We start from the raw sequence: 22,106 nt of genomic DNA, 5'->3' as shown, positions 1-22,106 counted from the left end.
CCCCTACTGGCCTATAGGATATATGTAGGCAAAATACTGTATACATAATAAATAAATCTTAAAAAAATTTAAAGCTGGTGTATTTAAACGCACATAGAAGAGGCTTAGGCAAGAGACTCAGCAGTTGAAGCCTAGTGATATGGTTTTCAAAACATTTTTTAAAGTTAAAAAAACAAAGCACAAAATTATCTTCCATTTTTTTAAATATAAAATTTATCTTCTATGATTCTTCCTAAAATCCCCAGCCTCTTCATAAGGGGAAAGAACTGGACTCTCCATTTGCTGAGTTCTTATTTACTGTGCATGCTGAGGAGCACAGACCATGATGCGCACACGGAGGTCCAAGGTTACTGTGGAGCTAGGGCTCTCCTTCTAGCACGTGGGCCCCAGGGAGCAAATCACTGTCCTCAGGCTTGGTTAGTGTAAGCTCCTCTCCCACTGAGCAATGTCACCAGCCCAAAGCTGGAAGCTTATTAAGAAAAAAATTACCTACTGTATGTGTTTATGCTTGAGTACTAAGACAAACAGTAATAGAAAAGACACACAGCCTCAGTGGGTTCCGACTTCTCAAGAGTCAGTCTGCTCCACCTCTGCAGGAGCTGGTAGTTACATAGAAGTTTATACTGTATTTATATTTATACTAGAAAGTACAGGCCTCAGCCTGAAACACAACACTCAAGTCAACACTTCATCCAAAGACTTGTCTACACGCCATTAAAGGTACCCACCTCTTTCTGTTTTGGGGGTCTCATCCCATCTGTTCTTACGAGCACTGGAAGTTGCACCACCGTGGCCTGGGGTTGCATGGCCTGGGGTATCGCCTCGTCCAGGAGTAGCAGCTCCCGCAGGTGTGTGACTAGGTGTAGGATCCCATATTTTTGAACCTGGGGTTGCTCCAGGAGTTTCACTTCCTTTTGCACGACCTGGTGTCTCATCCCATCTTAAAGAAGGGGTATGTCCAGGGGTCTTGACAAAGCAAAAAAATCTTATTTCACATACCTCTATACCTTAAAAAAATAACTAAAAAATTTTTCTAACAAAACCCAAATAAACGCATCTTTTATTTGTTTCCTATACTCTGTTAAAAATTAGACTATCATTCTGCTTACTGTCTTACAAATGCTTATGATCAAAACCAATGTACAGCTTTCATTTGGGATGATGAAAAGCCTGAGATTAAGCCATAAAACACAGAACTGCAAGATGGCTCAGCACTGACTGCTCTTCCAACGAACACAGGTTTCAATTCCCAGCGTACATGGCAGCTCACAACTAATGTCTTTAATTCCAGTTCCAGGGGATTTAACAAACACCCTCACACTGACATACAAGCAGACAAAGCACCAATACTCATAAAAATAAATAAATCAATCAATTAGGAAAAGCAAATATTCAGGATTGTCAACTTTTGTGACAGATATTGTACAGGTGATTTGCCAAGTGCTGCCTAAGTTTGTTAAACCTCATTCAGGCCCAAGCATGCTTGTCAAACTGTTTCTAAGACACACTTCCTGGGTGGAGCAGACTCCCGCTTACAACCGGAAGAAGGAAGAAGAGCAAAAGAGTCCAAGAGCAAAAGCTGTTCCTGAGAACAGCTGAGAGGTGAACTGCGTCTAGCAGACGACACCTGGGGTTTACACATGATAAACATGCCAGCACAACAGCGGGGAAGAAAAGGCATCTATGGAGGAAAAGCTACCCAAGGAACTAAGCTAAATGCCTCACTTTCCCCAGTTGGTATCTGCTGGATGTTGGTGTGCTCCTGATCGATGATGTTACCTTTTTGTTCTCTTATTCAGACTACTCCAGCTACCTCTTCTGGATATTGTAAACCCTGAGTCAATGAAGTTTCATTTATATGCTCTACCTATTTATTTGCCATTGTTCTTTTACTTTTCTTTCAAAAAATTATTTTTATTATTAAAAAAACTATTTTTATTATTTAAAAAACTTGTAAATTAAAAAAAAGCAAAAAGAAGCAAAACAAAGCGTGTTTAGCTGCTTTCACAGAGAACCTGAGCATGTTAACAGGGGCTCATAACCTCACTCCAATCCCAATGGATCCGACAGCTGCTCCTGGTCTCACAGAACTTGCACGCTTGTGGTGTGCACTCACAGACATGTATGACACTAAATTAAATGAAGCTTTTTAAAAATTTACTCTTCTATCCAATTATAAGCACACAGCTGAGCTGTGCTAAGTAAAACAAGTTTATCTTGGCTTTTAAAAGTTAGCTCTGGGGGCTGGAGAGATGGCTTAGAGGATAAGAGCATTGCCTGCTCTTCCAAAGGTCCTGAGTTCAATTCCCAGCAACCACATGGTGGCTCACAACCATCTGTAATGAGATCTGGTGCCCTCTTCTGGCCTGCAGGCATACACACAGACAGAATATTGTACAAATAATAAATAAATAAAAAGTTAAAAAAAAACTTAGCTCTGGGTGCGCATGATGGCACAAGACTTTAATCTCAGCACTCAGGAAGCAAGAGAAGAATCTGAGTCTGACGCCAACTTGGTCTAAACAGCTAGCTCAAGGCTAGAAAGGGATACACAGTGAAACCTTGTCTTTAAGAGGTGATCCAAGTTCAGTGCCCAGAGCTGAAGTGGGGGGCTCACAACTATAACTCCAGCTGCAGAGGATCCAACCCCCACCCTGCAGAAGCAGCAGCAGTGGTGCACTAGGAAGAGAGCCTATGCAGAAGCACTACAGAGACTGATCATTAATGCAGCCCATGTTCTGGTAACGAGGACCGGGCAAACACGAACAAGAAACAGCAACCAGTGAGCAGAGACCGAAAAGACAGTCAAGTTCAGAATCTAAGAGAAGAGGCTTGAGCCTACTAATAAGCTAGTTAACTAATAATGTGATCAATTAAGACAGAACTTGGCTTTAGTAACAATGAGGTCAGGCTACTATACCCAGATATTCAGACAACATGTATGGTCAGGAGACTACTAAATAGGAGAGGACCACAAGGACAGACAATTCATTGAAAGCACTCAGAGTGAAGACAAAGTAATGGTATCTGAAGGTCAATGAACGGTTTCTCTACAAGTCTATTTTCAGGACGAGGACTGGTAACGTGAAGGAAAAGGACCGAGATGCAGCACTGAAAGGATCAGGTTTCTGTCTGGTGACTGGCAGCTACACAACAAACTTAATCCACTGAACATGAGCTTTTAAAATGGTTAAAACCGTCAATTCTGTTACACATATTTTTGCAAATATGTTCAAGCCCTGCAGTGTTGACACATGCCCTTAACCCCAACACTCAAAAGACAGAGGCAGAGAGAAACCCTGTCTCGAAAAACCAAAAGAAGAGGCAGGCAGATCTCTTGTGAATTCAAGGCCAGCCTGGTCTACAGAAAGAGTTCCAGGACAGCCAGAGATACACAGAGAAACCTTGTCTCAAAAAAACAAAATATCAAAATAAAAATAAATAAGAGTTTAAAATAAAGTCATGTAAAGATGGAAAATACACAGAGAATCTGGATACTGTATATTATTGTGCTGTCTTTGAATTGTTTGACTGCTGAGGAAGGAGCAACAGCTGCTAAAAGACATTTGAATCTAAGTGCTGCTGGATTAATACAATATATGTATTTTGAAAATACCTTGACTTCAAAATTTATATCAAAAGATATGTTACTTTGGAGAAGAGGTTTTGCTTTTGTTTCCAGAGGAAATGGGAGGCTGTGGATTTATTCTGGGTTAAGAAAAATCAGGTTTGATCAAGGAAGACCCCCTGAGAAATCTCCAGTGGAAGTGGATGGCCCAGATGTCTGAGTTCTACATCCAAAACAGCCTCAAGACTGCTGCCTGAGATCATCAAGCCTCACACAATATTCCAGTCATGACTTGATAATTATAAATTTTCTTTAGATCCCCATAAGATTATCAGCACCCCCCAATCAGCAGGAAATAGCCTGGAAAACTACACCTGCATTCCCCCAAAAATGGATTATAGATGTTTCTTTGTTTAGTGTTGGTTACAAGTTGTTATGGCTAATGGTCAGGAAGAAAGCTAAACAAAGATTATTCAGAGTTCTTGTTTTGAAAGGAAAAAGAGGGAGAGTGCTGAGGGACAATGGTCTTATACTTTGTAATGATTTGTCAGTTGTATTGTTTTAGTAATAATACTGACTGGCTAGTAGCCAGGCAGGAAGTATAGGTGGAACAACCAGAACAGGAGAATTCTGGGAAGAGTAAAGACTCAGTTGGCAGTTGTCAAAGAGGAAGCCAGACACAGAGGAAACAAGATGAGAATGCCTCACTGATAAAGGGTACGAAGCCACGTGGCTAACACAGACAAGAATTATGGGTTAATGTAGGATGTAAGAGTTAATAAGAAGCCCGAGCTACTAGGCCAAACAGTTTATAATTATTGTAGACCTCTGTGTGTTTCTTTGGGACTTGATGGCTGTGGGACCATGCAGGACAGAAACCTTCAGGAGAGAGAAAGAGAGAGAGAGAGATATCAACAGGGGCTGTAGAGATGGCTCAGTGGTTAAGAGCATTGCCTGCTCTTCCAAAGGTCCTGAGTTCAATTCCCAGCAACCACATGGTGGCTCACAACCATCTGTAAAGAGGTCTGGTGCCCTCTTCTGGCCTTCAGGCATAAAGACAGAATATTGTATACATAATAAATAAATAAATTAAAAAAAAAGAATGCTTTCAGCATCATAAAAAAAAAAAGAAAAGAAAAAGATCAACAGAGTATAAGCTAGCCAAGAAAATAATGGTGTTACCCAATTACCAACTGTGGACAAAGGCCTATCCAAGAAGAAAATAAGGAAGACTACAATATTGTGCTCAACCTCCAATATTAAACATACAATATGCTAAAAAATTATTATTCCATCCCTGTGTGGTGCATGATGCACACATTTAACCCCAGCATTTGGCGGGTCAATCTCAGAGTTTGATGCTACCCTGGCCGATATAACAAGTTCCAGACTGGCCAGGGCTACAAGGCAAAACCTTGTCTCGAATGAAGGAAGGAAGGAAGGAAGGAAGGAAGGAAGGAAGGAAGGAAGGAAGGAAGGAAGGAAGGAAGGAAGGAGAGAGAGAGACAGACATTCCACTGAAACAACAACAACAAACCACTCCTCAGTGTATGGATGAACAACACCCCATTCAGGTATTGAGGCTGTAACCCTGACGTGACTAGTCACATTTGGAGACTGCGGGTATTCAAGGTCAAATGAGGTCAAAAGGAATAAGAAAACAGAACCCTGTAAGAAAAGAGCTATGAGAAAACAGTGAGAAGTGCTCTCACCAGACAGCCCCCTGCTAGCTGGTGAGATCTAGACTCTGAGCCACTTAAATGAGGAAATACTGCACTTGAGCTACCTAGTCAATGGTAACTTGTTTCAGAAACCCAATACACACTCCATAGAGAAAAATATAAAAATAGCAATAAAAATAAAAAGTTACCTCTGCCTGATCCCAACTTGACAGCTTTTTGGGAGTGGCACCAGGAGTCTGGTCAGCGGTTTGATCCCAGCGCCGTTTTCGTTTTGAGGGGGGCTGGGATGCTGCTGCTCCGTTCACGACTTTAAGCTCCCCAGCTTTAGCTTTTTCTGCTAGTTGTTGTCTAATTTCTCTCTGAAAAGCATTAAAGAGCAGAACACTTATCTTTCACATCACTTCACAGATGGAAGGAACTCACGGGTAGCTTATGCCTACCAAGCACGCCTGCAACCCTGTTCAATTCCCAGAATCAGAAAACAGGAAGGAGAAAAATTCTTTAAGCTTTTATGCCCTAGTATACTCATTTCTACTGAGTGAGCTATTTAATATTCCCACTCTTTATTTTCTGTCCCTAGTCCTGGCCTGTTCCTTCTCTCTGCTATTATGCACCTGTAGTTCTACAGCATCGTCTTCTTTCGAGACAGCATATAAGCAACTCTAGAGGTTTAACAGCCTAAGTTTGAAGCTAGTGAAACAGATCTTACTGTAAAGTACAATCTCTAGTCCCCACTCAACAGCAGAGAATTGAAAATATGCAACTAAAAGTTTTTAAAACTCACTGACACAAAATAAGTCAGGGCAGTGGCACATGCCTGTGACCCACAGTCTAAGGCGGGAATACTGCTTTGATTCAAGATCAATGAGTGCGTTCCATGCCAGCCAGAAATACATAGCAAGACATCTCAAAACCAAAAAGGAACAAGAAAAGTAAAAATAAAACTTAAGTGTCATAAAAAATACATTTAATTTAGGCTTTCATCTTAAAATAAGATTCCAATTCTCTTTTAATTCATCTAACAAACTTTACTTAATCCTTTAATCCTCAGGAAGCTGAGGCAGGAGGATTCCAGTGAGTTAGAGACCAGCCTGTGACTCTGGAGCTACAGAATGAGTTCTAGGTTAGACTGGGCCAGAAAAAGACCCTACTTCAAAGAACAATCAGGTGGATCTCTGTGAGTTCGAGGCCAGCCTGGTCTACAAGAGCTAGTTCCAGGACAGGAACCAAAAAGCTACGGAGAAACCCTGTCTCGAAATATCAAAAAAAAAAAAAAAAAAAAAAAAAAAACCAGGACCAGCACGGCAAAATGGCTCAGCTGGTAAAAGCAATTGTCACCACGCCTGTTCCCTACATTTAGTTCCTGGGACTCACTTGGTAGACAGAACTGACTCCTGCCAGTCGTCCTCTGGCCTCCACAGGCATGCCATGGCAGGAACATACACAAACAAATGTAATCAAAACAAAAAACTACGAACAAACAGCTGAGGTTTGGCTTCCTAGCACTGCATCTGTGCTAACAAAGAATTATCCCTGTAAGCCAAAGAATTACTCAGAATTCTCCAACTACAATCAAACCAAATCTGCAGCAGGGATTAAGAACTAATGTGACCACTAGATTCCTGAAGTATAATAACCTTCCTCCACAGGCTTGCACCTACAGAGACTAAACAGATCCAATAAATGAAAACATCAAGTTTTAAAGGTGATACAATTCTGGGATAATTATTTACTTAATTTTTACAACTGAATACTACAGTCCAATCATGCTTGTTGGCACCTTGCCATCACTTTAAAGGCAGAAGCAGCCAGATCCGAGTTTTAGGCCAGCCAGGGCTACACAAAACCATCTTTAAAAAATAAATGCCTTGGGCTGGAGAGATGGCTCAGAGGTTAAGAGCATTGCCTGCTCTTCCAAGGGTCCTGAGTTCAATTCCCAGCAACCACATGGTGGCTCACAACCATCTGTAATGGGGTCTGGTGGCCTCTTCTGGCCTGCAGGCATATACACAGACAGAATATTGTATACATAATAAATAAAAATAAAAATAAAATAAATAAATAAATGCCTGGCAATGGTTACACACGCCTTCAATCCCAGCACTCTAGCTTGTAGGAGGCCAAAGTAGGCTAGGTGGATCTCCGCATCAACCCGCTCCCCCCCCCAAAAAAAAATGCTTGCCGGTAGCACACACTTTTAAAACTCAGCACTCAGGAGGTCACGGCAGGCAAATTTCTGTGAGTTCAAGACCAGCCTGATCTACAGGGCGAGTTCTAATAAGCCAGGGCTATACAGAGAAACCCTGTCTCAAAAAGAAAACAAAACTTGCTATGAACAATAAAAACTAAAATATAAAATTCTTTTAAGTTTTCTTACATCATCTCTCTACCATTACATACCTCTTCCTTAGTCAAATGCTGTTCCCGCATAACATCCATGTAAGTTCTGGCATTCATTTTAGGGTCAGGGGTCTTCCCTCCTGCAGAAAAGAACAGCAACAGGAAAGAGCACAATAAATAAAAGGCATTAGGGTCAGCTGATTTCTCTGCCCTGCTCTAATATTACGTTATTCCATAATCATTTAATTTATTTTTTGGTGGAAAACTTTGATAATTATACATCTTACTTTTTATTGAGTTTGCTGATCAATTTAACCTGTTTGAACACAAACATATCTACAGCAGTTTAAAACAATTATTTTAATGCATAGATAAAGCAAAATGACAGCACAGTTTAGTCTTCAGAAGTGATGGGTTCCTGGGTTGCTAATCCGGAATACGTACACTTTCGTGCCTTTGTCTCCATCAGCAGTTCTGACTTCAAGCAGCAGAATAGAAGCCTAGAAAATTATCTCTTTACCATTAGTAACACTTTGGAAAGATATTTATATTCAAAACATTACCTGTTGCAAGCTGTTAAAATCCTGACTGCAGTAACTGACTACATAAGTTCTCCATACAGTGATCTAAACAGTAGTAACTGAGAAAATCTAATATACCTACAATCTTACTCAAGTCACATTACTAAAAAGGGCTTCGTGCTTTTTAAAGATTATTTTTCTTGACCCAAAATATAATTCTATTTCTTAAAAAGTACAATTACAACTGGAAACATACTACTTCAGATATATTATTTCTACCAGTTATTACAATGAACACAAAGACAAGTGGTGTACAAAGAGATGTGTTAGTCTCTTGGTAAGTTTCATTCAGTATTTGTTTTTCAAACTGCAAAATATCTTAAAGAAGCCCAAACAGTATATAACAAGATCAACAAAGGCACACTATGCTTCAGAAATGTGATAATTAGCTATACAAGTAGTATAGCATTAAAATTTAGGACAAAATAATAAAATGCTAAGACATCTCCTATGCTGACGATCATGCCCAATTGGTAGTGTCATTCTTTCTGACACTAGCTCTGATAAGACTTCCTTTGGAATACTTTTTCACCATAATCTAGAGAGGATGTGTTGAGCTGCACCCTTAAGAATGCAGACAGGACTGGCATATAGCAGTACTGCTGTAGGAGAGAAATTAAGGACAGTTAGTATGGGCCTGTGAATTCTGACATACATGTTTAAATCAATTACAATTATGCAAGTAAAGAAAAGAATATCCCTATTAATTCATGCAGGCTGAAAAATCTAATTTGTAAACCTGCAGCAGAATCTATTTTCACAAACAGGCACTTAGTTGGGATGGTGGGGCTCACTCACCCGAGGAAAGCTTCCATCAGGTTCACTATGCCCCTTGCACGCTACAATTAGCACAACAGACTCCAACTACACAAACACCAAAGTCTTTGTATATAACTTCTGTTTTAACTACAAACTTGCATAGAGCAAAGGAGGTGCATTTTTACTAAGCTATAACAATGAGGGGACTCTAGCGTGAGAAACAGTTTCTCAAAAGTAACAATCCAAAGCTATAGAATTTGGAATAAAAACTTGCAATAATTTGAAAGTATTTTGAGCAGAAAAATACATTTGTTCAAAGTATACCAAGAGTACCCAAAACAAAAGTAAAAGAAAAACCTTTAACCCTTTGCGTTTCTATGGCATTGGCTCATTATTTTCTTGTCCTTCTACCTGGAAAGAAAACTTGCATTATAAAGATGAAGAATATGGCATCTGTGACTTCAACCAAATCTATACAAATCTATAAGGGGGTCTTTAAAAACGAAAAGCAAATTCATAAGCATGCCAAAAAAAATCAAAGGGCTAAAGACAACTTAATGAAAATAAATTTCTGAATCCGTATGGAAGAGTGGGAAAGGATTACCATCTGCAAAGGGATCAAGACGCTCTGGGGAGATTATCATGGTCCGCCTGTGCTTCTTGTACTCATCCTCCCGGTCTGCGATCTTCGGAGGACGGTGCTCAGCAAATGGATCGTACTGGAAAAGAGCATGCTCATTTAATACCAACACCTCCCAGACACATAGCAAATAAACAAACCACTGCTTAAGAAAAAAGTGTAGAGGCTGGAGAGAGAGCTCAAGCGATTACGTTAGCTGCTCTTCCAGGACTCTGGTTCAATCCCCAGCACCCACATGGCAGCTCACAACTGTAAGCTGGATCCAAGATCCAGTGGATCCGACTCCCTCAAACACCAATGGACATAAAAATAAAAAACAAAGCCAGGCAGTGATGACACACGCCTTTAATCCCAGCACTCGGGAGGCAGAGGCAAGCCTCTGAATTCAAGACCAGCCTGGTCTACAGAGCTAGTTCCAAGACAGGCTCCAAAGGTACAGAGAAACCCTGTCTCAAAAACCCAAATAAATAAATAAATAAATTACTTAAAACTAAAAAAATGAAGGAAAGAAACAAGTGCCTGTGGCTGGTCAGTCTCCTGAAGTCAACACTTCCTGTGAGGATCACCTCTACAAAACAGTCACTGCTGGCTCCCAAGTCAGCCATGTGCTTCCACGGACACTCACTCCCTTCAACTCACCTGCTCTGTCGACTGCGGTATGTCGTTAAGCAGTGCCACGGGGGCATGGTACCCAGGCTTCTTCTGACCGAGCAGACTGGTCGAGGATGAGTAGTCATCGTCATCCTGCAGTCACAGAGTCACAAACACGTCAGACAGAGCACTACCAGGACGACATCTGCCGTCTGGCGACTGCCACAGACGGACGACTGTCAACTCCTCAGCTATTTAACCACCAGTCAACAGCGACTGCCATCAAATGCACTGACTTCCTTCACAGGATGTCTACATGGCAATATAAACGGCTCCTTCTAGTGTGAGACGTGTGCCACAACCAGGCAGTGGTGGTGTACATCTTAATCCCAGCAGACGCGGGCAGACCCCTGTGAGCTTAAGGCCAGTCTGGTCTACAAAGTAAGTTCCAGGACAGCCAAATGTGAAACCCTGTCTCAAAAAACAAAAACAAAACAAAAACCAAAAAAAAAAAAAAAAAGAAGGGACTTGCTCCCTAACTTCTAGAACACACAGCCATCACTGTATCCTAGGTAAGAGAACGTAGTTAGTGCTTGGGCCAACACTTAGTTCCTAAGCCTAGCACTTGGTTCAGGCAGAAGCAGGACAATTGCGAGGTTAAGGGCAGCGTGAACTAACCTATCAGACCCCCGTCTCAGAACACACACATGCACACAGAGGGTAGGGATGAACTAACCTATCAGACCCCCGTCTCAGAACACACACATGCACACAGAGGGTAGGGATGAATTAACCTATCAGACCCTGTCTCAGAACACACACATGTACATGCACACAGAGGGTAGGGATGAACTAACCTATCAGACCCCGTCTCAGAACACACACATGCACATGCACACAGAGGGTAGGGATGAGCTAACGTACCAGACCCTGTCTCAGAACACACACATGCACACAGAGGGTAGGGATGAGCTAACATATCAGACCCTGTCTCAGAACACACACATGTACATGCACACAGAGGGTAGGGATGAGCTAACGTACCAGACCCTGTCTCAGAACACACACATGTACATGCACACAGAGGGTAGGGATGAACTAACCTATCAGACCCCGTCTCAGAACACACACATGCACATGCACAGAGGGTAGGGATGAGCTAACATATCAGACCCCGTCTCAGAACACACACATGTACATGCACACAGAGGGTAGGGATGAGCTAACCTATCAGACCCTGTCTCAGAACACACACATGTACATACACACAGAGGGTAGGGATGAGCTAACATATCAGACCCCGTCTCAGAACACACACATGTACATGCACACAGAGGGTAGGGATGAGCTAACATATCAGACCCCGTCTCAGAACACACACATGCACATGGACACAGAGGGTAGGGATGCCCTCTGCAAACACTAGTCTCCGACCAGCTTCTAGAACCTCATCTTAGGGACAATCATATAAACACCTTTCTATAAAGGGGACAAAGTGTCAGTGACAAAAGATGCGATTTGAATTTTATAAAAATAACCAGTCTGAGCCAGGAATGGGGTGGGGACACACATTCAATCCCAGTGTTTGGGAAGTAGATGGATCTCTATGAATGAGACCAATCATCTATATGGTGAGTTCGAAGTCATCTAAGGTTATAATGTGAGATCCTGTCTCAAAAAAAAAAAAAAAAAACATCAACAAGCTTGATAATCCGTATAAATTTTGTCTAATTGCAACTATGTAATTAGCCATTTCAATAAATTTGAGCTTTTCCGATCTGACATCTGTGGTGGCAGCGCCGCCAGGATGCAGATTTTCATGAAGACCCTTACGGGGAAAACCATCACGCTCGAGGTTGAACCCTTGGACACTATAGAAAATGTCAAGGCCAAGATCCAGGATAAGAAAGGAATTCCTCCTGATCAGCAGAGGCTGATCTTCGCTGGCAAGCAGCTGGAAGATGCCCGTACTTTGTCTGACTACAATATCCAAAAGGAGTCCACCCTTCATTTGGTGTTGAGACTTCGTGGTGGTGCTAAGAAAAGGAAGAAGAAGTCTTACACCACCCCCCAAGAAGAACAAGCATAAGAGGAAGAAGGTGAAGCTGGCTGTACTGAAGTACTATAAGGTGGATGAAAATGGCAAAATTAGCCGTCTTCGTCGGGAGTGTCCTTCTGATGAATGTGGTGCTGGGGTTTTCATGGCCAGCCACTTTGACAGACATTATTGTGGCAAGTGCTGTCTGACTTACTGCTTCAACAAGCCGGAAGACAAGTAGTTGTGTATGAATAAATAAAAAGACAGGACAGCACTCGGGAGGCAGAGGCAGGCGGATCTCCGTGAGTTCGAGACCACCCTGGTCTACAGAGCTAGTTCCAGGACAGGCTCCAAAGCCACAGAGAAACCCTGTCTCGAAAAACCAAAAAAAAAAAAAAAAAGGACAGGAATTGAAAAAATAAATAAATAAATTTGAATGTTTGAGATGGTCAAAAGAAAAGTTATGTGGAATTTCCACAAAAAAAGACTTTGTTCAGCCAAAATGGAACATCTATATACACACGTTCCTCTCAAGGTTCAGGAACTATGTCAGAAAGGGAAGGCAAGCTTTAAGAGCCAGGTGGGGAGGATGGGAGCGAAGCAGTGTCTTCTGTACAAGACCTGCTGAATCCATCAACTCAGCAGCTGCGGCTGCCCGCAGTGCATCAACTCCAGCCCCTAGCTGAGGAGCTACTGACAGCTGATGACGGGGAAGAGGGGGTTAAGTGTAGGCTGCCATCCTCCAAAGGATGGATCTCACATGAGCATGTGAGCAACACAAACCAGACTCAATCGGTAAACTCTACATAGCTTTTCTTTAGACCATGCAACTCAAACAGAAAAATCCCCTATGTTTAACAAAAAAAAAAAAAAACCTTGCCTCTTACAACTTACATCTTCAAGTTCAGTTGCAGCAATTGATGTCACATATCCAGCAAATCTGCTATCACTTCCGCCATAAATTTCTTGGTCATAATAACCTGTGGAATCAAGGCCCACTCCTTGGGCTTCATCAAGAGCTGCCTTCTTGCCTTGAATTTCTCGAATCTGTGCTTCAATATCTGGAAAAAAGGAATACAATTTCACATTCCAAAGAGCTCTCAATATAATGCATCCCTTTAGATCTTGTCAAAATAACCTTAAGTATAGAAAAGTTTATGGAATTTCACCGTGGAAGAGGTTAAAAGAGCTGTACATCTACACATCTGTTTCCTCTCCTTAGTTCCTTCCACAAATGGCAGAACCCAAAGATCTGATTTACTATGCCATCAACTACAACTTAACCTGTTAGAGTGCGTTATCAAAATTAACTGAGAAACTCTAAACCTTCCCAACTGAAAAAGTATTTATTATTGCATGTGTGGTGCATGTGCAGAGGTCAGAAAACTCGGGAAACAATTCTCTTCTACGTTTACACAGCTCAGGGGTCAGACTGAGGTCACTAAGTTTGTCTGTAAGTGACTTGATTAAAACTGTTGATGACCAGGAACCAGGGCTTTACTCACAGTTATCCAAACCTGCCACGACCAGAGCTGGGCTAGAGACCCAATCAGGGGAGTATCACTTGCTCAGCGCTGTGTAATCTCATGTCCAGATTCATGTATCACGATCATGAGATATAAAATCAACAGGATCAATCACTTCCCTGCCTTTGGCTAAGATCAAGTATAAAACAGGACTGAACTATCTTGCATATCATCTTAGAACTTTCATCTGGCGATGGATGGAGATAGAGACAGAGACCCACACTGGAGCACTGGACTGAGCTCCCAAGGTCCCAATGAGGAGCAGAAGGAGGGAGAACATGAGCAAAGAAGTTGGGACCACGAGGGGTGCACCCACCCACTGAGACAGTGGAGCTGATCTACTGGGAGCTCACCAAGGCCAGCTGGACTATTACCAAAAAAAGCATGGGATAAAACTGAACTCTCTGATCATGACGAACAATGAGGGCTGATGAGACGCCAAGGACAATGGCACGCAGTTTTGATCCTACGCAATCTGCTGGCTTGGTGGGAGCCTAGCCAGTTTGGATGTTCACCTTCCTAGATATGGACGGAGGGGGGAGGACCTAGGACTTACCACAGGGCAGGGAACCCTGACTGCTCTTTGGACTGGAGAGAGAGGGGGAGAGGAGTGGGGGTAAGGGGAGAGGGGTGGGAGGAGGGGGAGAAGAGTGGGAGGAGGGGGAGAAGAGTGGGAGGAGGGGGAGGGAAAGGGGAGGCTGGGAGGAGGTGGAAATTTGTTTTTTTTCTTTATTCTTCTTTTATCAATAAAAAAAATGTAAAAAAAAAAAAAAACAGGACTGAACTGGGCACAGTGGGGCCAACAAAACGGCCCAGCAGGTAATGAACCTGTTGGTGAGCCACCCCCTCCCACCTCCTAGGTCAGGACCTCTCTGGTTTCTCAACTGTACAGTGGACTCCAGTAGCTGGCCCAAAACCTTCCAGGCATTTCTTTATTTTCCATCTTGCAGTGAGAGTACTGAAGTTACATGCCCACTTTTATGTATCTAACTCTTTACACATCTAGCTTTTACACGAGTTCCAGGGATCAGATTCCTAAATGCTAAAACTACATGTGTCAGTGAGCATGACCAGCACTCTACTTTTCTTTTCAATACACACTGCTTTGGGTGTACTGAAACCAAACTCCCCAGCACTGTACAGACAAGTATAGTAACTCCCAATCTGTAACCCCAGAAACCCAGAAGAAGAGACAGGAATTCAAGACCATCTTTAGCTACATCATAATTTTAAGACCAGCTTGGTTGGGTAGTATGGGTAGGTCTTACAGGCTATGAACAGAGACATGCTCCTTCACTAGTTACAGGAATCCCACTGACACAAGTTTATATAGTCCAAAGACTAGCTAGCTGGACCCCGGTAAGAAAGAAAGGGGTAGGCCCAAGGAAATAAAGAGGTAACAAAAGCCAGAAAGTCAGGTGGCAGAGGTGCACACCTTTAATCTCAGCATTGAGGAGGCAGAGGCAAGTGGATTTCTTTGAGTTTGAGGCCAGCCTGGTCTACAGAGCAAGTTCCAGGACAGCCAAGGCTATATAAATAGAGAAACCTTGTCTCAAAAAACAAACAAGAGGCCACAAGAAGCTGGAAAGATGGCTCAGCGGTTAAGAAGACCAAGTATGGTCAAGCAACCACACTCCAGCTAAGAGCATCTGACACCCTTTTCTGGCCTCCCCGGGCACAACATGTGTTGCAGAGACATACATGCAGGCAAAACACCCATACACATAAACAAATCTTTTTAAAAAGTAAGTAATTGGTTTGCTGTCTCCATTTTTTTTGTTTTTGCTTTACGTCTCAAAATTCTTAGCATGTATTACAGCACCACCTTCAAAGACACTACTATCCCTCTGTGTTAATTATGTCCTTTAAAACTGTACATAAGCACTGTCAGAATAACTGACACTCTGTATTAATTATTAATTACTATCCCTCTGTATTAATTATGTCCTTTAAAACTGTACATAAGCACTGTCAGAATAACCCTAATTTCAGCTACATTTTCCTGGTTTATTTTTTGCCATTATCTCTTTTAACTGTTTATGGTTTGTATTTCAAAAAACTGAGCCGGAGCCAAGCGATGGTGGTGCACGCCTTTAATCCCAGCACTTGGGAGGCAGAGGCAGGTGGATCTCTGTGAGTTCGAGACCAGCCTGGTCTACAAGAACTAGTTCCAGGACAGGCTCCAAAGCCACAGAGAAACCCTGTCTCAGGGGAAAAAAAAAAACTGAGCTGGCATAGTGATGCATGCCTTTAATTCCAGCACCTGGGGGGAAGAGAAGCAGAGGCAGCTGGAGCTCTAGTCAGTGTGGAGGCAGCAGCCAGGTCTACATACTGAGTTCCAGGACAGCCAGAGCTATGTAGAGAGCCCTAAACTTAAGGGAAGGAGGGAGGAGAAGAGAGAGGAAGAGAGAAGAAAAAACAGGGAGGATAGTTAAGTACAGAATGGTAGAGACTATTTTAAATTTCTTCTTATGTCTGGCACTGTTCTATTCCTAGAGGAATACTAGGAGGCCTCTTGGTAGTTAGGAGAACTGGTTAACATGTGAACGCTCTTTTCTGAACTATTTAAGGCTTTTCTCCCTTACAATATGCACCTAACACTTTAGTGGGGTGTTAGTTCTTGCTTCTGTGTGTATGTTTTGAGACAGGTAACCCTTGGCTGACCGGGAATTCTCAATGTAGACAGGCTGCTGGCCTCAACTTGGTGTAATCCTCCCCCTTGCCTCAGGAATACTAGGGTTTCAAGCAGAACCACCAGGTTTGTTGTTGCTTTGGTTGGTGAAGGAAAGGGTTACTTTGAGGCAGGGGCTCACTATGTAGCCTTGGCTGTCCTTGAACTCAAGAGTTTGGCCTGCCTCTGCTTCTCTCTGATTTAAGCTTTGGAAAAAATCACAACCACCACTTCCATCAGGACTCTGGAAGGAAACAGGCAACCGAGGCCATCTGAACAGCCTGCGATGGTTCCACATCATCAGTAGAAGACCACCTCAGTCAAGATGACCTGATCACACTGGCATCCTGATGCTCACACACAGGAACTCAGAACCTCCTTTAAGAGCTCAGGACCCGAATTATTAACAATCACTAGAAAACTTCCTCCCGGCCCCTTTACTTTTTACAGGTCAAATCCCTTGGACTAACATGTGTGGCTTTTTTTATTTCTGAGACAAAGCCTTTCAATGTTGCCCAGACTGACCTCAAACTCCTGGCAATCCTCTTGCCTCAGCCTCCTGAGAACAATATTAAAGATACGGTCCGCCATCCTTAGTTTCCAGCTCCTTTGCCCCTCTACCATCACTTTTCCCAGTTGACTGGTTTCTACTTGGAGGTAATAGTTTTCTACATGTGAAGATATTTTTCAAATGTCTAAATGCAGGATCTGCTCCAATGAAGTACAAGGAAATGGCATTCAACTGAAACCCCAACAAGATAATTTTTTTTTTTTTGGTTTGGAGAGGAATTTGATTCTTGACATACCTATTAGAAGCACATCCTTCCCAGAAATTACAAGACTGATGTTAGCAGTGGTAATGAGTCTGTGAATTATCTGGGTGGCTGACATTTTTGGCATTGCTTTTTAGACAGGGTTTCTCTGTGTTGCCTGGCTGTTCTGGAACTTGCTTTGTAGACAAGGCTGGCCTGGAACTCACAGAGATCCACCTGCCTCTGCCTCCTTAGTGCTGGGATTAAAGGTGTGCGCCACCACTGCCAGGCATATTTGACAATTTATTCTAAATATACTTTGTGGATATGCCTCAGGTTTGTCTAGCATTCATGAAGCCCTGGATTCAATCCTCAGCACCAGAGAAACAAACAAGAGATGGGAAACATCAGTGCTGGCGAGATGCTTACTGGTTAGGAGCACCTGCTGCTGTAGCAGAGGACCGGGGTTCAGTTCCCAGCTGTAGCAGAGGACCCGGGTTCAGTTCCCAGCACCCACATGACGGCTCACAACCAGTTCCAGGGAATCTGATGCTTTCTTCTGAACTCTGGGCACTGCACATACATGTTGTACACACACATGTAGGCAACCACATGTACACAGAAGATAAATAAACCTAAAAAAATTTTAAAAAGATGGGAAACATCTAACTTTTGAGCCGGGCGGTGGTGGCGCACGCCTTTAATCCCAGCACTTGGGAGGCAGAGGCAGGCGGATCTCTGTGAGTTCGAGACCAGCCTGGTCTACAAGAGCTAGTTCCAGGACAGACTCCAAAACCACAGAGAAACCCTGTCTCGAAAAACCAAAAAAAAAAAAATCTAACTTTCAAGCGAGAGAGAAGAGCAAACTCATCTGTTACACCTAGACTGTCGCAGCTGCAGCTGCGTGAGGCAGCTCTGTGAGCTCTTCACTGGGCTGCCCTTCCGCACTCTCCTCTTTCCTACGCCTGAAACACTGCTGACTCCAGCTGGCAGCGCACCCTCCTTGAAGCCTCCTCTTCATTTTCACAAAGACAGGCCCTCAGGTGCTAATTCCACTGGCTTTTTTTTTTCTGAGATAGGGTTTCCCCATGTAGTTCTGGACATCCGCTACCATAAGCTGTTCACTGACTTCTTTTGGTCTGATCTACGACAGCTATTTCCTTCCAGATGGAGGCGATTGGTAGGGCAGGAATCTCTCAACTCTGAAAAGGCACCCCAGAGAGAGCTCCTCTGTTCTGCAAACTCTACCATTTCTTTAACCAAGGTCCCAACAGATCAAGTGTACACTTTGGTGGACAGGGTGTTGCATGCCTTTATTAATCCCAGCACTCAAGAGGCAGAGGCAGGAGGATTTCTGTGAGTTCCAGGTCAACCAGAGATACATAGTGTCTCCCCCCACCCCCAAAAAAAGACCCGGATTATCAATTCACACACATTCGAACACCTGATTTTTGACAAAGAAGCGAAAAATATCAAATGGAAAAAATAAAGCATATTTAATTAATGGTGCTGGCATAACTGGATAGCAACATGTACAAGAATGAAAATAGACCCATATCTATCACCATGCACAAAACTCAAGTCCAGATGGATCAAAGACCTCAACATAAAGCCAGCCACATTGAACCTTATAGAAGAGAAAGTGGGACACTTGAACGCATTGGCACAGGGAACCACTTCCTAAATATCCCAGCAGCACAGACACTGCGAGAAACAATTAATAAATGGGACCTCCTGAGACTGAAAAGCTTCTGTAAAGCAAAAGACCGGGTCAACAAGACAAAACAATAGCCTACAGAATGGGAAAAGATCTTCACTAACCCCACTTCAGACAGAGGTCTGATCTCAAAAATATACAAAGAACAAGAAATTGGTTATCAAAAGAACACATAATCCAATTTTAAAAAATGGTGTACAGACCTAAACAGAACTCTCAACAGAGGAATCTAAAATGGCTGAAAGACACTTAAGGAAATGTTCAACATCCTTAGTCGTCAGAGAAATGCAAATCAAAACAACTCTGAGAGTCCATCTTACACCTGTAAGAATGGCCAAGATAAAAAACACTGATGGCAACTTATGCTGGGGAGGTTGTGGGGAAAGGGGAACACTCTTGCATTGCTGGTGTTGAGTGCAAGCAATGCACTTTGGATGTCAGTGTGGCGATTTCTCAGAAAATTAGAAAACAACCTTCCTCAAGATCCAGTAATACCACGTTTGGGTAGATACCCAAAGGATGCTCAACCGTGCCACAAGAACCATGTTCAGCCGGGCGATGGTGGCACACGCCTTTAATCCCAGCACTCGGGAGGCAGAGGCAGGCGGATCTCTGTGAGTTCGAGACCAGCCTGGTCTACAGAGCTAGTTCCAGGACAGGCTCCAAAGCCACAGAGAAACCCTGTCTCGAAAAAGCAAAAAAAAAAAAAAAAAAAAAAAGAACCATGTTCATAGCAGCATTGTTTGTTATAGCCAGAACCTGGAAACAACCTAAATGCCCTTCGACCAAAGAATGGATAAGGAAAATGTGGTACATTTACACAATGTACTACACAGCAGAAAAAAATAATGACATCTTGAATTTTGCAGGAAAATGGATGGAACTAGAAAACATTATTTTGAGTGAGGTAACCCAGACCCAGAAAGACAATTATCACATGTACTCATAGGTGGTTTTTAAACATAAAGCAAAGAAAACCAGCCTACAAACCACAATCCCAGAGAACTTAGACGACAATACAGACACTGAGACTTACATAGATATAATCTTCATGGGAAGTAGAAAGTAGAAAAAGACAAGATCTCCTGAGTAAATTGGGAGCATGGAAAGCTTGGGGGAGGATTGAAAAGGGGAAGGGAGAGGCAGGGAAAGGAGCAGAGAAAAATGTAGAGCTCAATAAAAATCAATAGCCGGGCGGTGGTGGCGCACGCCTTTAATCCCAGCACTTGGGAGGCAGAGACAGGTGGATCTCTGTGAGTTCGAGGCCAGCCTGGTCTACAAGAGCTAGTTCCAGGACAGAAACCAAAAAGCTACGGAGAAACCCCTGTCTTGAAAATTCAAAAAAAAAATAAAATAAAAAATAAAAATCAATAAAAAAAGAAAGAAAGAAAAAACTTTACCTGGAGAGATGGCTCAGCAGTTAAGAGCACTGGCTGTTCTTCCATTCTATGGTTACTAACACCCACAAGGCAGCTCACAACCACCTGTAACTCCAGCACCAGGGAATTTGAAACCCTCTTCAGGCCTCCTCAGGCACTAGGCACGCAAGTGGTGCAAAGACATGCATGCATGCACATTCATGCATGCACATTCATGCACAGGAAAAAAAAATGGTACGGAGGAGGCAAGTTAGTCAGGATTTTACTATATTGCGCTGGCTGTCCTCAAACTCACTATGGAGACCAAGCTGGCCTCAAATTCAGAGGTCCACCTGCCTGCCTCCCATGTGAAAGGATTAAAGGTGTACACCATTACAGGGGCTAATAAAAAAAATTTAAAAGATAGTGTATTTTTTACTGAATACCAGAAGACTACTTAATCAATTCCAAAATAATTCTACAGAAAAATTCAAAATCATTACACAAGTGTAACTTTTTATTTTTACTAGCAACCAAAGGAAAAATTACATTGAAGTATCTCTTTTTCAGCCATTTACTCAGACAAAACAAACGGGAAATCTTTCTCAGCTTTGGGATACTCTAACTCAAGCAATTGTTGACAGGAGCTAGACAGACGGTTCAGCAGTTAGGAGGAGGTACTGCTCCTGCAGTAGACAGACATTCAGCATTCATGGCAGGAATCGCAATGCCTCTTCTCTAGCTAAGGGTAGATGACGCCGCGTCTGGCCTCCAAAGGCACTGCACTCACATCCACTAACGATAACTGCATAAACTAGAGACAGCCGTATCTCCAAACTGCTAGACAGTAAGACTGTGCTCACTCACAAGTATACATAATTTAATGCAAAAATGCCTAAAAGATCATAATTGGTGTGATTAAGTCTAGTTCTTACCTTTCAATCATGGAAAACAGAAGGCACACTGATCAATTAAGAAATAATCAGTTTGGGGACAAGAGCTAGCTCAGCAGTTAAGAACTCTTGATTAACTGCTCTTAACCAGAGTGCAGTTCCTAGCACCTATGTCAATTTTACGGAACTGGACACACTTCTTTGACTTTACGGCCACCGGAACACACGTGTGCATACACACAGAGAAAAATAACACAAGCACATAAAGAATAAAATGCATCTTTAAAAAATTCAGCTTGGTTAAAGAGAGATGATTCTAGCAGAAATGTTTGAAAAGCAATATGGGATACTGCTCTGTTGCCTAGCATACATGAAATCCTAGATTCCCTCTACAGCACTACATAAACCAGGCAGTGTTGTTCACCCTATAATCCGTTAGAGAAGACCAAAAACTCAAGGTCAGCCATTCGTAATGGTAGCACGGGCCTTTAGTCCCAGCACTCAGGAGACAGGCAGGTGAACCTCTATCAGTTCAAGACAAACCTGGTCTTCGTAATGAATTCCAGGTCAGCCAAGGCCACAAAAGTGAACCCATGTGACAAAAAGACACAGAAATAAAAAGAAAAGTCAAGGTCACCTTGGGCAACATTCCTCACATCTCAAAGAGACAGAAATGTTTGGGGGAAGAAAAAAAAAACAAGAAAAATCTTCAGTTTGGTTCAGTAACAGGAATCAATAGCCTGAGAACAGAACCATGCAAGTGAGGCCTGATGGGAGTATCTGAGATAGCAGCTCGTCTGAGACAGACGGAGGAGGGTCAGAAATCCAAGCCTGAGAACAGAACTGTGCAAGTGAGGCCTGATGGGAGTATATGAGATAGCAGCTCTTCTGAGACAGAGGGAGGAGGGTCAGAAATCCAAGGACAAACTCAGATACAAGGCAAGTTTGACTGAAGCCAACCTGGGCAATGAGAGAGACCCTTCAAACGGA

At 42.7% G+C, this 22,106-nt stretch overlaps 1 protein-coding gene and 1 pseudogene across 4 annotated transcripts in view; one reads left to right on the top strand and one right to left on the bottom strand.

Moving 5' to 3' along the window:
• Positions 1-22,106, bottom strand: part of Sf3b1 (splicing factor 3b subunit 1) — a 50,029-nt gene that overhangs the window by 23,039 nt on the left and 4,884 nt on the right. The window contains exons 2-7 of one of the 4 annotated variants that reach the window (XM_075956376.1): positions 13,094-13,260; positions 10,210-10,314; positions 9,535-9,649; positions 7,651-7,730; positions 5,439-5,609; positions 729-966 (exon numbers count right to left, since the gene is read on the bottom strand). In XM_075956376.1, the coding sequence (XP_075812491.1) occupies positions 729-966; positions 5,439-5,609; positions 7,651-7,730; positions 9,535-9,649; positions 10,210-10,314; positions 13,094-13,260 (876 nt within the window). Of the gene's footprint in view, positions 1-728; positions 967-5,438; positions 5,610-7,650; positions 7,731-7,940; positions 9,342-9,534; positions 9,650-10,209; positions 10,315-13,093; positions 13,261-22,106 lie in introns of those variants that run through there. The other 3 variants (XR_012908857.1, XM_075956377.1, XM_075956378.1) reach the window with 3 other exon arrangements.
• On the top strand, positions 11,949-12,468 carry LOC142839943 (ubiquitin-ribosomal protein eS31 fusion protein-like; annotated as a pseudogene).

This window comes from Microtus pennsylvanicus, chromosome 22 (assembly GCF_037038515.1).
Source record: "Microtus pennsylvanicus isolate mMicPen1 chromosome 22, mMicPen1.hap1, whole genome shotgun sequence".
NCBI lineage: Eukaryota > Metazoa > Chordata > Mammalia > Rodentia > Cricetidae > Microtus > Microtus pennsylvanicus.
This window is presented reverse-complemented; position numbering and strand designations above follow the sequence as displayed.